Source organism: Trichosurus vulpecula, chromosome 3, assembly GCF_011100635.1.
Source record: "Trichosurus vulpecula isolate mTriVul1 chromosome 3, mTriVul1.pri, whole genome shotgun sequence".
In the NCBI taxonomy this organism is placed as follows: Eukaryota; Metazoa; Chordata; class Mammalia; order Diprotodontia; family Phalangeridae; genus Trichosurus; species Trichosurus vulpecula.
This window is the reverse complement of record NC_050575.1, coordinates 378,167,365-378,180,977: the sequence shown is the minus strand read 5'-3', so window position 1 is coordinate 378,180,977 and position 13,613 is coordinate 378,167,365. Positions and strand designations below refer to the sequence as shown.

The following is a 13,613-nucleotide window of genomic DNA, read 5'->3' as shown; positions in this document are numbered from 1 at the left end:
TACCGAAAACCATCAACAAGCATTATTTGCAATGGGGATAAGCGAGATGAATTCCCAATAAGATCAGGGGCGAAACAAGGATGTCCATTATCACCCCTACTAATCAATTTGGTACTAGAAACGTTAGCTGTAGCAATAAGAGAAGAAAAAGTAAATTGAAGGAATTAGAATAGGAAAAGAAGCAGAAGCTAAATTATCACTTTTTGCAGATGATATGATGATTTACTTAGAGAATCCTAGAGAATCAAGTAAAAAAACTACTTGAAATAATACACAACTTTAGCAAAGTTGCAGGATATAAAATAAACCCACAGAAATCCTCAGCATTCCTATACATTACTAACAAAGCCCAACAGCAAGAGATAGAAAGAGAAATTCCATTCAAAGTTACTGTAGACACTATAAAATATTTGGGAGTCTATCTGCCAAGACAAACCCAGGACCTATATGAATATAATTATGAAACACTTTTCACACAAATAAAGTCAGATCTAAATAAATGGAAAAATATCAGTTGCTCATGGTTAGGCCAGGCTAATATAATAAAAATGACAATTTTACCTAAATTAATCTATCTATTCAGTGCCATACCAATTGAACTACTATAAATTATTTTACAGAACTGGATAAAACAATAACTAAATTCATCTGGAAGAACAAGAGGTCTAGAACATCTAAGGTATTGATGAAAAGAAATGCTAGAGAAGGTGGCCTAGCCATACCAGATATTAAACTGTAGTATAGAGCAGCATTCATCAAAACTACCTGGCACTGGCTAAGAAACAGAGTTGTGGATCAGTGGAATAGAATAGGAACACAAGATAGAGAAGTCAACATCTATAGCAATATCCTCTTTGATAAACCCAAAGAGGCCAGCTTCTGGGCTAATAATTGACTATTTCACAAAACTGTTGGGAAAATTGGAAAATGGTAGGGCAGAAATGGGCATAGACCAATATCTTACACCATATACCAAAATAAAGTCAAAATCGGTTCATGATTAAGAATAAAGGCTGAAACTATAAGTGCAATTGGAGATGCAAGGAATAGTTTATTTATCAGATTTATGGAAAAGAATTCATGACCCAAGAAGAGATAGAGAGCATTACAAAATGCAAAATGGATAATTTTGATTACGTTAAATTGAAATGTTTTTGTACGAAAAATCCAATGCAACAAAAATTAGGAGGGAAGCTAGAAAATTGGGAGAAAATCTTTACAACTAGTGTCTCTGATAAAGGCCTCATTTCTAAAATATACAGGGAACTGAGCCAAATATACAGGAATACAAGTCATTCCCCAATTGAGAAATGGTCAAGGGATATGAACAGGCAGTTTTCAGAGGAAGAAATTAAAGATAACTATAGGCATATGAAAGAATGCTCGAAATAACTACTGATTAGAGAAATGCAAATCAAAACAACTCGTAGATACCACATCTCTCCTGTCAGATTGGCTAAAATAACAAAACAGGAAAATGATAAATGCTGCAGAGAATGTGGGAAAATTGGAACATTGTTGCATTGCCGGTGGAGTTGTGAACTGATCCAGCCATTTTGGAGAGTAATTTTGAACTATGCCCAAAGGGCTATCAAAATGTTCATACCCTTTGACCCAGCAATACCACTTCTAGGGTTGTATCCCAAAGAAATCACACAAGCGGGAAAAGGACCCATATGTACAAAAATATTTATAGCGGCTCTTTTTGTGGTAGCTAAGAATTGGAAATCAAAGAGATGCCCATCAATTGGGGAATGGCTGAACAAGCTGTGGTATATGAAGGTAATTGAATACTATTGTGCCATAAGAAATGGGGATGATACGGACTTCATAACAACCAGGAAAAACCTACATGACATAATGCTGAGTGAGCAGAGCAGAGCCAGGAGAATATTGTACACAACCACAGATATATGGATTCTGTGAGGACTGACCCTGACAGACTTTGCTTGTCTCAGCAACACAAGGCACAAAGACAACTCCAATGGACTCATGATGGAGAATCCTATCTACATCCAGAGAAAGAACTATGAAGTATGAATGGAGATTGAGGCACACTTTATGCTAGCCTTTCCCCCCCACCTTTTTTTTTCTTTTTCTCTCTTTTGTCTTGTTTTTGGGTTGTTTTTTTTTTTTGGTCTTGTTTCTTCTTTCACATGATTCATTTCCTTGATTCCTGTTCTTCTCCATAACTTGACTAGTGTGTAAATTAATTCAATGCGAAGTTATATGTGGAAGCTATACGGGATTCCATGCCATCTTGGGGAGGGAGGAAAATCTAGAACTCAAAATTATGTAGAACCGAGTGTTTTAAACTAAAAATAAAAAAAATGCTATAAAAAACTAAAAAAAACAAAACACCAAAAAAACAAATACTGTCCCAGAGCCATTCTGTGAGGCAGGACAGGTGCTGGGGTCTGGTGTAACAGGACCTGGGTTGGAATCCTGGTCCTGCTGCTGACTGACTACAAGATCTTGGGGGAATCCTTTTATTTCTCTGAGACTGATTTTTCAACTGTAAGTTGGAGGTAATAATCTCTGGCCTGTCTCCCCCAGAGGGAAGGGAAGGGAAGGGAATGAGCATGCATTGTTCAGTTGTTTGTCAGTTCTATTCAACTCTGCATGATCTCATTTGCTTTTCTTGGCAAAGATACTAGAGAGGTTTGCCGTTTCCCTTTCTGGCTCATTTTACAGATGAGGAAACTGAGGCAAAGAGAGTGAAGTGACTTTCCCAAGGTCACAAAGCTATTAGGTATCTGAGGCCAGCTTTGAACTCAGGAAGAAGAGTCTTCCTGACTCCAGGCCCAGCACTCTATCCACTTTGCCACCTAACTGGCCAGTGAACAAGCATTAATACAGCCCTTACTTTCTGCCAGATGCTGTGCTAAGTGCTTTACAGATATTGTCTCATTGGAGCCTCACACCAAACCTCTGACAGAGGTGCTTTTATTATTCCCATTTTATAGTTGAGGAAACTGAGACAAACAGAGATTAATTGACTTGCTCAGGATCACTCAGCTAGAAGGTGTCTGAGTCTGGATTTGAACTCAGGTTTTCCTGACTCCAGGTCCATGCCATGTCCACTGAGATAAGGTTGTTGTCAGGATCCAGAGGGGTAATGGATGTAAAGTTGTTTGTACCAACAAAACCCTCTAGCAGGGGTTCTTGAATTTATTTTTAGTTGAGCCCTTTGATAACTCAATTTCAATGTAATTGGTTTTCTGTTGTACATATTTTATTTTATACATTTTAAAACATTATTCTGGAAGAAATCTTTAACTTTCCCTAGAATGCCAAAGGGGTCTGTAATTTATACCCACAAAATCTGAGAGCATCTGCTTATAGAAATGTGGATTATTATGACATATTATTATTGTTATTATTATTATTATTATTATTAGTGGTAGTAGTAGTAGTAGTAGTAGTAGTAGTAGTAGTAGTAGAGAATGGTCACTGAGTTCACCCTGCTGGGGTTAGGTGGGAGTAGGAGGGAAGAAGGAGGAAAGTGAAGAGGGGGGTTTAACCAATCTGGAGGCTACAATGTCAAAGCCAGAAGCAGGAGCCTCCTTCTGCACCAGGGTGTGGATGACATACCCACATTGCCCCTTGAGACAAGACATTCTTGTATTGATTCTGAAAAGGGTCCATGCCATACTCACCATGTTGATATTTGGCCACTTTGAGGGCTGGAATAACAAACATCATATCCCCCATCATGTCCTGGAATTGAGCTTGACATTCTCCAGGGTCCTCAGTATCTTTTAAATACTCTTCAATCATCAAATGCCCAAGCTCAGGAGGAATACCCTATAGGAAACACAGGAAGAGAGAGAGTAACAGAAAAATGAATTTCCCTGGCAGTGGATTGTTTGAGGATGTGTGTTGTTTGATTGTAAGGAATGAGCAAGGGAACTAGGTGGCACAGTGAATAAAGTACTGGCCCTAGAGTCAGGAGGACCTGGGTTCAAATCTGACATCTGACATATCTTAGCTTTGTGACCCTGGGCAAGTCACTGAACCTTATTTGCCTCAATTCCTCATCTGTAAAATGAACTGGAGAAGAAGGTAAATCATTCCAGGAACTTTGCCAAGAAAACCCTACCCCAAAGTGGTCACAAGCAGTCAGACATGACTCATCAATTAACCACCACAAGGAATAAGCCCACACAAGTTTTCCTGCTATTCGCAGTTCCTGGGTCTCATTAGTTCTCTTTACTATCTCCTCACTAGGGCCTGCTCTTTCTGGGTTAAATTCCTCAAGAAGATACTAGACAACTAATTGCTGGGACTGGGGTAAAAAAGATGTGGGGCTCAAGGAAAGGACAGTGCTACATGGGGTCTCCAGGATCCCTTCCCCCTCTGTGACTATAAAAGAAAAAAGTCAGAAGTTGGACGGCCCTTCATTGGCTCTCTCCTAGACTATTTCAATGGCCTCCTTATTGGTCCCTGGGCCTGAGATCTCCCACCACTCCAATCTATCCTCCACTCATCTTCCAAAGTGATTTTCCAAGCATAGATCTGACCGTTTTACTCCGCTCCCCAACTAAATAATTCTACTGGATGCCCATTACCCCTTAGGATTAAATATAAACTCTTTTGTTTGGTATTTAGAGCTTTTAACAACATAGGACCATTAATTCTATAATGTATACATTATGCACATATGTACATAATATGTGATGTATATATAATAAATATACATAATATATTACTCATTTATGTATACCATAATGCATGCATTATTACCCTCCTCACGCTCTGTGGTCCAGTTACACCAACCGCCTGGCTCCTCCCACTTCCCATTCCATCCCTCATCTCCATGCCTTTGCATTGGTAAGACTCAGCTCAGACAGTATCTTCTACAGAACAGCTTTCTTGTTTCCTCCCTCCTCCAGCTACTAGTCCTTTATACCTCCCCCAAAATTTACTTCCTGTGTGTTTTCCATCTATCTATTGATGTGGAGGTCATTTTCCTCATAGAATATGAGATCGTTGAGGGCAGGGACTCTTTCACTTTGTCCCTGTGCTTAGTCCAGTGCCTGTTACACAGTAGGTCCTTATAAAATTAAAAAAAAAGTTTTATTAACTGGTATCTCACCAAAACTGGACTTAGAAGTGATGATTGGATGCTTTCTTTATCCATAAATCTAGGAATGTCCAATACCTGTGCAGAGAAAAATGGTGCATTGTGAATGGTCTTTGGAACTTCATGAAATTTATTTATTTTTTAAATAAATCTAATCCAAGGAAGTCATTTTACCCTTTAAGGGGGAACTAGTGCCATATATTTGTTTAACAATTATTAAATAATGCCCAATAAACGATGAACAATTCTCAAGATATTTTGGAAAATGGCCATCAAAATGGTGGGTAACTCCTGGTATAATATAAACAGTGGTCATGGTTTCTTCATAATGACCAGTGGCATTGGACAATAACTGATGCTTACTACATGCTAGAAATGATGCAGGTAGAATTCTATTTTTCTGACCAGTGTAAAGAGACCAACTTTATGTCCACATACTTAAGGAGACAGCTGACAAATGGTTGTTAATACCATGTCATATTTAGGTGGGTGGAGCCAAGATGGCGGCTGGAAAGCAGGGACCAGCCTGAGCTCCCTGCCGATTCCCTCCAAAAACCTATAAAAAATGGCTCTGAACCAATTCTAGAACGGCAGAAGGAACAGAACAGCAGAGGGAAGCAGGGCTCCAGCCCAGGACAGCCTGGATGGTCTCTGGGTGAGGTCTATCCCGCACGGAGCTGGGAGCTGGGAATGGAGTGGAGCAGAGCCCAGCCTGAGCGACTTGGACCATCCAGACCAGAAGCCGGGCGGAGGGGGCCGTAGCATCCTGATTCAGTGAGCTAAGGCAGTTACCAGACTTCTCAACCCACAAACACCAAAGACTATTGAGAAGGTTAGTGGGAAAAGCTGCAGGAGTGGAAGGAGTTCGTGGTTCGGCTTCCAGCACCGGGGGCAGCGGAGGTGGGGCAGCTAGGCTGCTGCTGCTTCCGGCTCCAGGCCCACCTGGTGGGAGGAATTAAGTGGCGGATCGGAGCAGGGGTGCACAGCCTGCCGAAGATCTGAGCCCAGTTCGGGTTGGGGGTCCTTGGGGAAGGAGCAGTGCTGGTGCGGCAGAGCTGGCACCTCCCCCCCAAACGTGGAACATAGAACTCTGTAGTCTACAAGCAGTCATACCCCACTGAAAAACTCAAAGGTCAAGTTAGTTGGCTGGGATTATGGCCAGGCAGCGAAAACGCACCGAGATTCAGTCTCAGACTCTGCATTCTTTCTTTGCTGACAAAGAAGACCAAAACATACAGACAGAAGAAATTAATAAAGTCAAAGAGCCTACAACAGAAACCTCCAAGAAAAACATGAACTGGTCCCAGGCCATGGAAGAGCTCAAAAAGGATTTGGAAAAGCAAGTTAGAGAAGTTGAGGAAAAATTGGGAAGACAAATGAGAAGGATGCGAGAAAACCATGAAAAACAAATCAATGACTTGCTAAAGGAGACCCCAAAAAAATACTGAAAAATACACTGAAGAAAACAACACTTTAAAAAACAGATTAACTCAAATGGCAAAAGAGCTCCAAAAAGCCAATGAGGAGAAGAATGCCTTGAAAGGCAGAATTAGCCAAATGGAAAAGGAGGTCCAAAAGACCACTGAAGAAAATACTACTTTAAAAATGAGATTGGAGCAAGTGGAAGCTAGTGACTTTATGAGAAATCAGGATATTAGAAAACAGAACCAAAGGAATGAAAAAATGGAAGACAATGTGAAATATCTCCTTGGAAAAACCACTGACCTGGAAAATAGATCCAGGAGAGAGAATTTAAAAACTATTGGACTACCTGAAAGCCATGATCAAAAAAAGAGCCTAGATATCATCTTTCAAGAAATTATGAAGGAGAACTGCCCTGATATTCTAGAGCCACGGGGCAAAATAGAAATTGAAAGAATCCATCGATCGCCTCCTCAAATAGATCCCAAAAAGAAATCTCCTAGGAATATTGTCACCAAATTCCAGAGCTCCCAGATCAAGGAGAAAAATACTGCAAGCAGCCAGAAAAAAACAATTTGAGTATTGTGGAAACCCAATCAGAATAACCCAGGATCTGGCAGCTTCTACAGTTAAGAGATCGAAGGGCTTGGAATGCGATATTCCGGAGGTCAATGGAGCTAGGATTAAAACTTCGAATCACCTACCCAGCAAAACTGAGTATCATGCTCCAAGGCAAAATATGGATTTTCAATAAAATAGAGGACTTTCAAGCTTTCTCAGTGAAAAGACCAGAACTGAATAGAAAATTTGACTTTCAAACATAAGAATCAAGAGAAGCATGAAAAGGTAATCAAGAAACAGAAATTGCAAGGGACTTACTAAAGTTGAACTGTTTTGTTTACATTCCTACATGGAAAGAGGACATGGATGATTCATGAGACCTCAGTATTAGGGTAGCTGAAGGGAATATGCATATATATATATATATATATATATGTTTATGTATATATATAAGTGAATGTGTATGTATGTATATATCTATGTGTATATATATGTGTGACACAGGGTGAGTTGAAGATGAAGGGAAGATATCTAAAAGAAATAAAATGAAATTAAGGGATGAGAGAGGAACATACTGAGAGAGGGAGATAGGGAGAGATAGAATGGGGTGGATTATCTCACATAAAGGTGGCAAGAGGAAGCAGTTCTGTGGGAGGAGGGGAGAGGGCAGGTGAGGGGGGAATGAGTGAACCTTGCTCTCATAAGATTTGGCCTGAGGAGGGAATACCATACATACTCAGTTGTGTATCTTACCCCACAGGAAAGAAGAGGGAGGAAGAAAAAAAAATAAAAGGGGGGGGAGGATGGAGGGGAGGGCAGATGGGGGTGAAGGTAATCAAAAACAAACACTTTGGAAAGGGGACAGGGTCAAGGGAGAAAATTCAATAAAGCGGGATGGGTTGGGAAGGAGAAAATGTAGTTAGTCTTTCACAACATGAGTATTATGGAAGGGTTATACATAATGATACACATGTGGCCTAGGTTGAATTGCTCGACTTCTTAGGGAGGGTGGGTGGGAAGGGAAGAGGGGAGAGAATTTGGAACTGAAAGTTTTAAAATCAGATGTTCAAAAACAAACAAAAAAAAGTTTTTGCATGCAATTAAAAAATAAGATACACAGGCAATGGGGCGTAGAAATTTATCTTGCCCTACAAGAAAGGAAGGGAAAAGGAGATGAGAGGGGAGGGGGGTGATAGAGGGGAGGGCTGACTGGGGAACAGGGCAACCAGAATATATGCCATCTTGGAGTGGGGCGGAGGGTAGAAATGGGGAGAAAATTTGTAATTCAAACTATTGTGAAAATCAATGCTGAAAACTAAATATGTCAAATAAATAAATTTAAATTACAAAAATATCATGTCATATTTAATATTAGTGTAGACCTAATGGCCTTTAGATATGATGACCTGAAGACCATAAGACAGAGAAGTGGTCTCACATCAGGAGGCCCAGATTCTAGTCCCAGCTGTGACTGGAGTTAAGTCATTTCCTTTCTGAGATCCTTAATTCTCTACTTTACAAAAAGGGCATAAAAGTCTTAATGGATCCTACCTCACAGTGGGTACACTGAAAGAAGCTTTTTGTAAATTATAAAGTACTATATCAATGTCAGCTGGTATTATTCAAAGTTAATTTAAAATAAAGACACTTGAGGCAGCTAGGTGACACAAGTAGATTTAACACAGGACATGGAATGAGGAGGACATGAGTCCAAATTCAGGCTCAGAATGTGTTGGTAAGAAAAATGGGCTCTTAGCACTTGGTTGAACTAAGTGCTCTTGAATACTCTGGCTTTTGTTCTCTTTGAGTGATTCATTGAGCCTTACTAGGCACTAAGCCCCAGGCCCAAACCCCTATTAGGTGTAAAACCTTAGTGGGTGTGGATTGGCAACTAAGGTGGGGCCCAAGGTGGGTCTAACTCCAGGGAGGGCCTAGTTTACATGTCTGGGAGAGCAGAGGCTTTTAGACCATGTGGGTTTAAGTCCGCCTCTCTGTGACGATTCTAGGTCATGTGGGTGAGTCGCATGTGTGACTCACCCCTGATGCTGGAAAAGACATAAAAACCAGGGGTTGGCTGTCTGTTCTTTGGAGCTCCTCTTTAAAGCAGTGGTGGTTCATGACTCTGGGCCAGTCCTTGTTCTGAGCTCCTGGGATGAACCTAGATGTTGGTAACTATGAATCTGTATTTGGTTTGTCTGTTGATGTTTGTAATTTGTTTGTATTTTGCTCTGAAGTTCAGGGTGCTGGCTTTTTTCCCTGAACTAAGGGAATGCTGTCTGTATGTTGGATTAAAGTAAACTTGTCAACCCCTTTAACCTTGCTTTCCTTATTAAAGCAGATCAAAAGAACCTGTGCTTTCCCAGCATGCTGGCAGCTTTCTGGGTGCTGGCTGTGGGTGGATCTTACACCCCCACAGAAGCTGCTATCCGGATTGTTGAAACAGACAATTACTAGCTACGTGACCCTGGCAAGTCACTTAACTCCAATTGCTTCCAAAAATTAAAAAAAATCACAAAATTAAAAACAACAACATCAAAATAAAGAGACTTCTGAAGGATATTTTAATCAAAAGGAAACAAGACCTAGCTTGGGCTTCTCTTTCTGTACTTCTGAGCATGAAAATGTGCATGAAATGAGTCATCCAGAGAGAAAAGAACCAAAAGTCCAATCACTTCTGAATCTTCCAGGGAAGCCTGTTCAGGGAAACTTTTCTGATTTTAGAAAATGCAAATTTTCAGATGCTACAAAGTCAGGAGGGCCAGCTAACATACTGGATCATGGAGTCAGGATACAAAAAAAGCTCTTGACAGGCTAGAATATTGTACTGACCAGAGCCATTAGGATCAAACTTGATGGGGACAAAGTCTTACACTTGGAATTTTTAAAAATTGACTTTGCAATCTCAAGATGAGGGAGGCATGGTTAGAGAGCAATTTATTTTTAAAAGATCTAGGGACTGTAGTGAACCACAAGCCCATAAGGAGGCAACAGGGTACTATGGCAACCTAAAAAGCCACATGATGTTGAGGAGTGTTAAGAGAGGTACAGCTTCCCAGAATAAGGAACAGGGCGGGGGGGGGGGGGCGCCTCTCCGCAGAGCCAAGATAGCGGCTGGAAAGCAGGGAATTGTGTGAGCTCCCCCCACCGTAGGCCCTCCAAAAAGTTATAAAAATGGCTCTGAACAAATTCTAGAGCTGCAGAACCCATGGAATAGCAGAGGAAAGCAGGCCTCCAGCCCAGGACAGCCTGAGTGGTCACTGGATAAGGTCTATCCCACAGAGCTGGGAGCAGAGTGGAGCAGAGCCCAGTGTGAGCCGTGCCTGGACCAACCAGACCAGGAGCCAGGCAGAACAGTCCCTAGCATAGTGAATCAGTGAGCTAAGGCAGTTACCAGACTTCTCAACCCACAAACACCAAAGACAACAGAGAAAGTTAGTGGGAAAAGCTGCAGGGACAGAGTGAAAGGAGGTCCCGGTTTGGACAGAGCCCCAGGGGAAGTGGAGGTGGTGCAGCTCTGAGGACAGAACTACAGCTGCAGTTGCTTCTGGCCCCAGGCCCACCTGGTGGGAGGAATTAAGTGGCAGATCAGAGCGGGAGTGCAGAGCTTGCTTAAAATCTGAATCTGGTCCAGGTTGGTGGTTTTTGAGGGAGGAGGAGCACTGGTGTGGCAGAGTTTGTTGTGTAGAAATAGCTCTGAAAACAACAGTGCATCCCCTCAAGCTTGGGACAAAGGACTCTCTACTCTGCAAGTAGTCATACCCCAACAAAAAACTCAAGGGTCAAATAGTTGGCTGGGAACCTGGCCAGGCAGCGAAAATGGACTCAGATTCAGTCTCAAACTTTGGAATCTTTCTTTGGTGACAAAGAAGACCAAAACATACAACCAGAAGAAATTAACAAAGTCAAAGAGCCTACATCAAAAGCCTCTGAGAAAAACATCAACTGGTCTCGGGCCATGGAAGAGCTCAAAAAGGATTTGGAAAAAGCAAGTTAGAGAAGTAGAGGAAAAATTGGGAATAGAAATGAGAAGGATGCGAGAAAACCATGAAAAAAAGTCAATGACTGGCTAAGGAGACCCCAAAAATACTGAAAAAAATAACACCTTAAAAATAGACTAAATCAAAAGGCAAAAGAGCTCCAAAAAGCCAATGAGGAGAAGAATGCCTTGAAAGGCAGAATTAGCCAAATGGAAAAGGAGGTCCAAAAGACCACTGAAGAAAATACCACCTTAAAAATTAGACTGGATTAAGTGGAAGCCACTGACTTTATGGGAAATTGAGATATTATAAAACAGCACCAAAGGAATGAAAAAAATGGAAGACAATGTGAAATATCTCCTTGGAAAAACCACTGACCTGGAAAATAGATCCAGGAGAGAAAATTTAAAAATTATTGGGCTACCTGAAAGCCATGATCAAAAAAAGAGCTTAGATATCATCTTTCAAGAAATTATCAAGGAGAAGTGCCCTGATATTCTAGAGCCAGAGGGTAAAATAGAAATTGAAACAATCCACCTATCACCTCCTGAAAAAAATCCCAAAAAGAAAACTCCTAGGAATATTGTCACCAAATTCCAGAGCTCCCCGATCAAGGAGAAAATACTGCAAACAGCCAGAAAGAAACAATTTGAGTATTGTGGAAACATAATCAGAATAACACAAGATCCAGCAACTCCTACATTAAGGGATCAAAGGGCTTGGAATATGATATCCCAGAGGTCAGTGGTGCTAGGATTAAAACCAAGAAACACCTACCTAGCAAAACTGAGTATCATTCTCCAAGGCAAAATATAGATTTTCAATAACATAGAGTACTTTCAAGCTTTCTCAGTGAAAAGACCAGAGCTGAAAAGAAAATTTGACTGTCAAACACAAGAATCAAGAGACGCATGGAAAGGTAAACAAGAAAGAGAAATCATAAAGGACTTACTAAAGTGGAACTGTTTTGTTTACATTCCTACATGGAAAGGTAATGTGTATAATTCATGAGACCTTAGTATTAGGGTAGCTGAAGGGAATACACACACACACACACACACACACACACACACACCACACGCACACACACACATATTTACATATACATAGATACATACACACATATATACATACACACACACACACACACACACACACACACACATATATATATATATATATATATATATATATATATATATATATATAGACAGAGGGCACAGGGGGAGTTGAATATGAAGGGATGATATCTAAAAATAAAATCAAATTAAGGGATGAGAGAGGAATATATTGAGAGAGGGAGAGAGCGAGAGATACAATGGGGTAAATTATCTCACATAAAAGTGGCAAGAAAAAGCAGTTTCGTTGGCGGGGAAGAGGGGGCAGGTGAGGGGGGATGAGTGAATCTTGCTGTCATCAAATTTGACCTGTGGAGGGAATAACATACACACTCAATGGGATATTGTACCCCACAGGAAAGAAAGAGGAAGGGGATAAGAAAGGGGGGAGATGATAGAAGGGAGGGCAGATAGGGGGAGGAGGTAATCAAATGCAAACACTTTTGAAAAGGGACAAGGTCAAGGGAGAAAATTGGATAAAGGGGGATAGGATAGGAAGGAGCAAAATATAGTTAGTCTTTCACAACATGAGTATTGTGGATGGGTTTTGCATAATGATACACATGTGGCCTATGTTGAATTGCTTACCTTCTTAGGGACAGTGACTGAGGAGGGAAGGGGGGAGAGAATTTGGAACTCAAAGTTTTAAAAGCAGATGCTCAAAAAAAAGTTTTTGGATGCAACTAGGAAGTAAGATATACAGGCAATGGGGCATAAAAATCTATCTTGTCCTACAAGGAAGTAAGGGAAAAAGGGATGGGGGGAGTGGGGTGACAGAAGGGATGGTTGACTAGGGAATGGGGCAATCAGAATATATGCCATGTTGGAGTGGGGGGAGGGTAGAAATGGGGAGAGAATTTGTAATTCAAACTCTTGTGAAAATTAATGCTGAAAACTAAAAATATTAAACAAATAAATAATAAAAAAAAATAAGGACATGAGAGTCCCTTTTTTCTCTGCCCCTGGGGAGAATATAATTATCCCTTCCACATCCTAACTTCCCTCATTATGGTTTTGATATATTGCGGGTAGGTGTATGAAATTAAATGGGATTTTGGGGGAGTTTTGTGGAAGCCACAGATGCCAGGAGAAGGCCTAGTAGATGACAGAAAAAGTTTAGAAACTAAAAAAATATGTAAAGTATATAGTATTATATAATATAAAATATGTTATCCTTTAATACCATAATAATTCAGCCTTCTCTGGTACAAAAGGTAGGCCAAAAAATTTTACATGGATTTTCCAGATCCTGGGTGGGGGGCTGCACCCCTAATCCTGTGATGTGAAAGGGATAGCTGTGTATCTGGAATCTTTTGCTCAGTTCTGAGCATTACATTTGAGGCTGAAAATAGAGAAGCTCAGAAGGGGGTCATGGTCTTGCCATATAGGGATGGGTTGACTGAACTTGATTTGCCGGTCAAAGAAAAAACTTAGGGCAGGGGTGGGCAT

General features: G+C 40.8%; 1 protein-coding gene across 1 annotated transcript in view; it reads right to left on the bottom strand.

Moving 5' to 3' along the window:
- Window positions 1-13,613, bottom strand: part of LOC118840818 (cocaine esterase-like) — a 56,364-nt gene that overhangs the window by 16,695 nt on the left and 26,056 nt on the right. The window contains exons 9-10 of the mRNA XM_036748169.1: window positions 5,099-5,164; window positions 3,660-3,807 (exon numbers count right to left, since the gene is read on the bottom strand). Of these exons, the coding sequence (XP_036604064.1) occupies window positions 3,660-3,807; window positions 5,099-5,164 (214 nt within the window). The remainder of the gene's footprint in view (window positions 1-3,659; window positions 3,808-5,098; window positions 5,165-13,613) is intronic.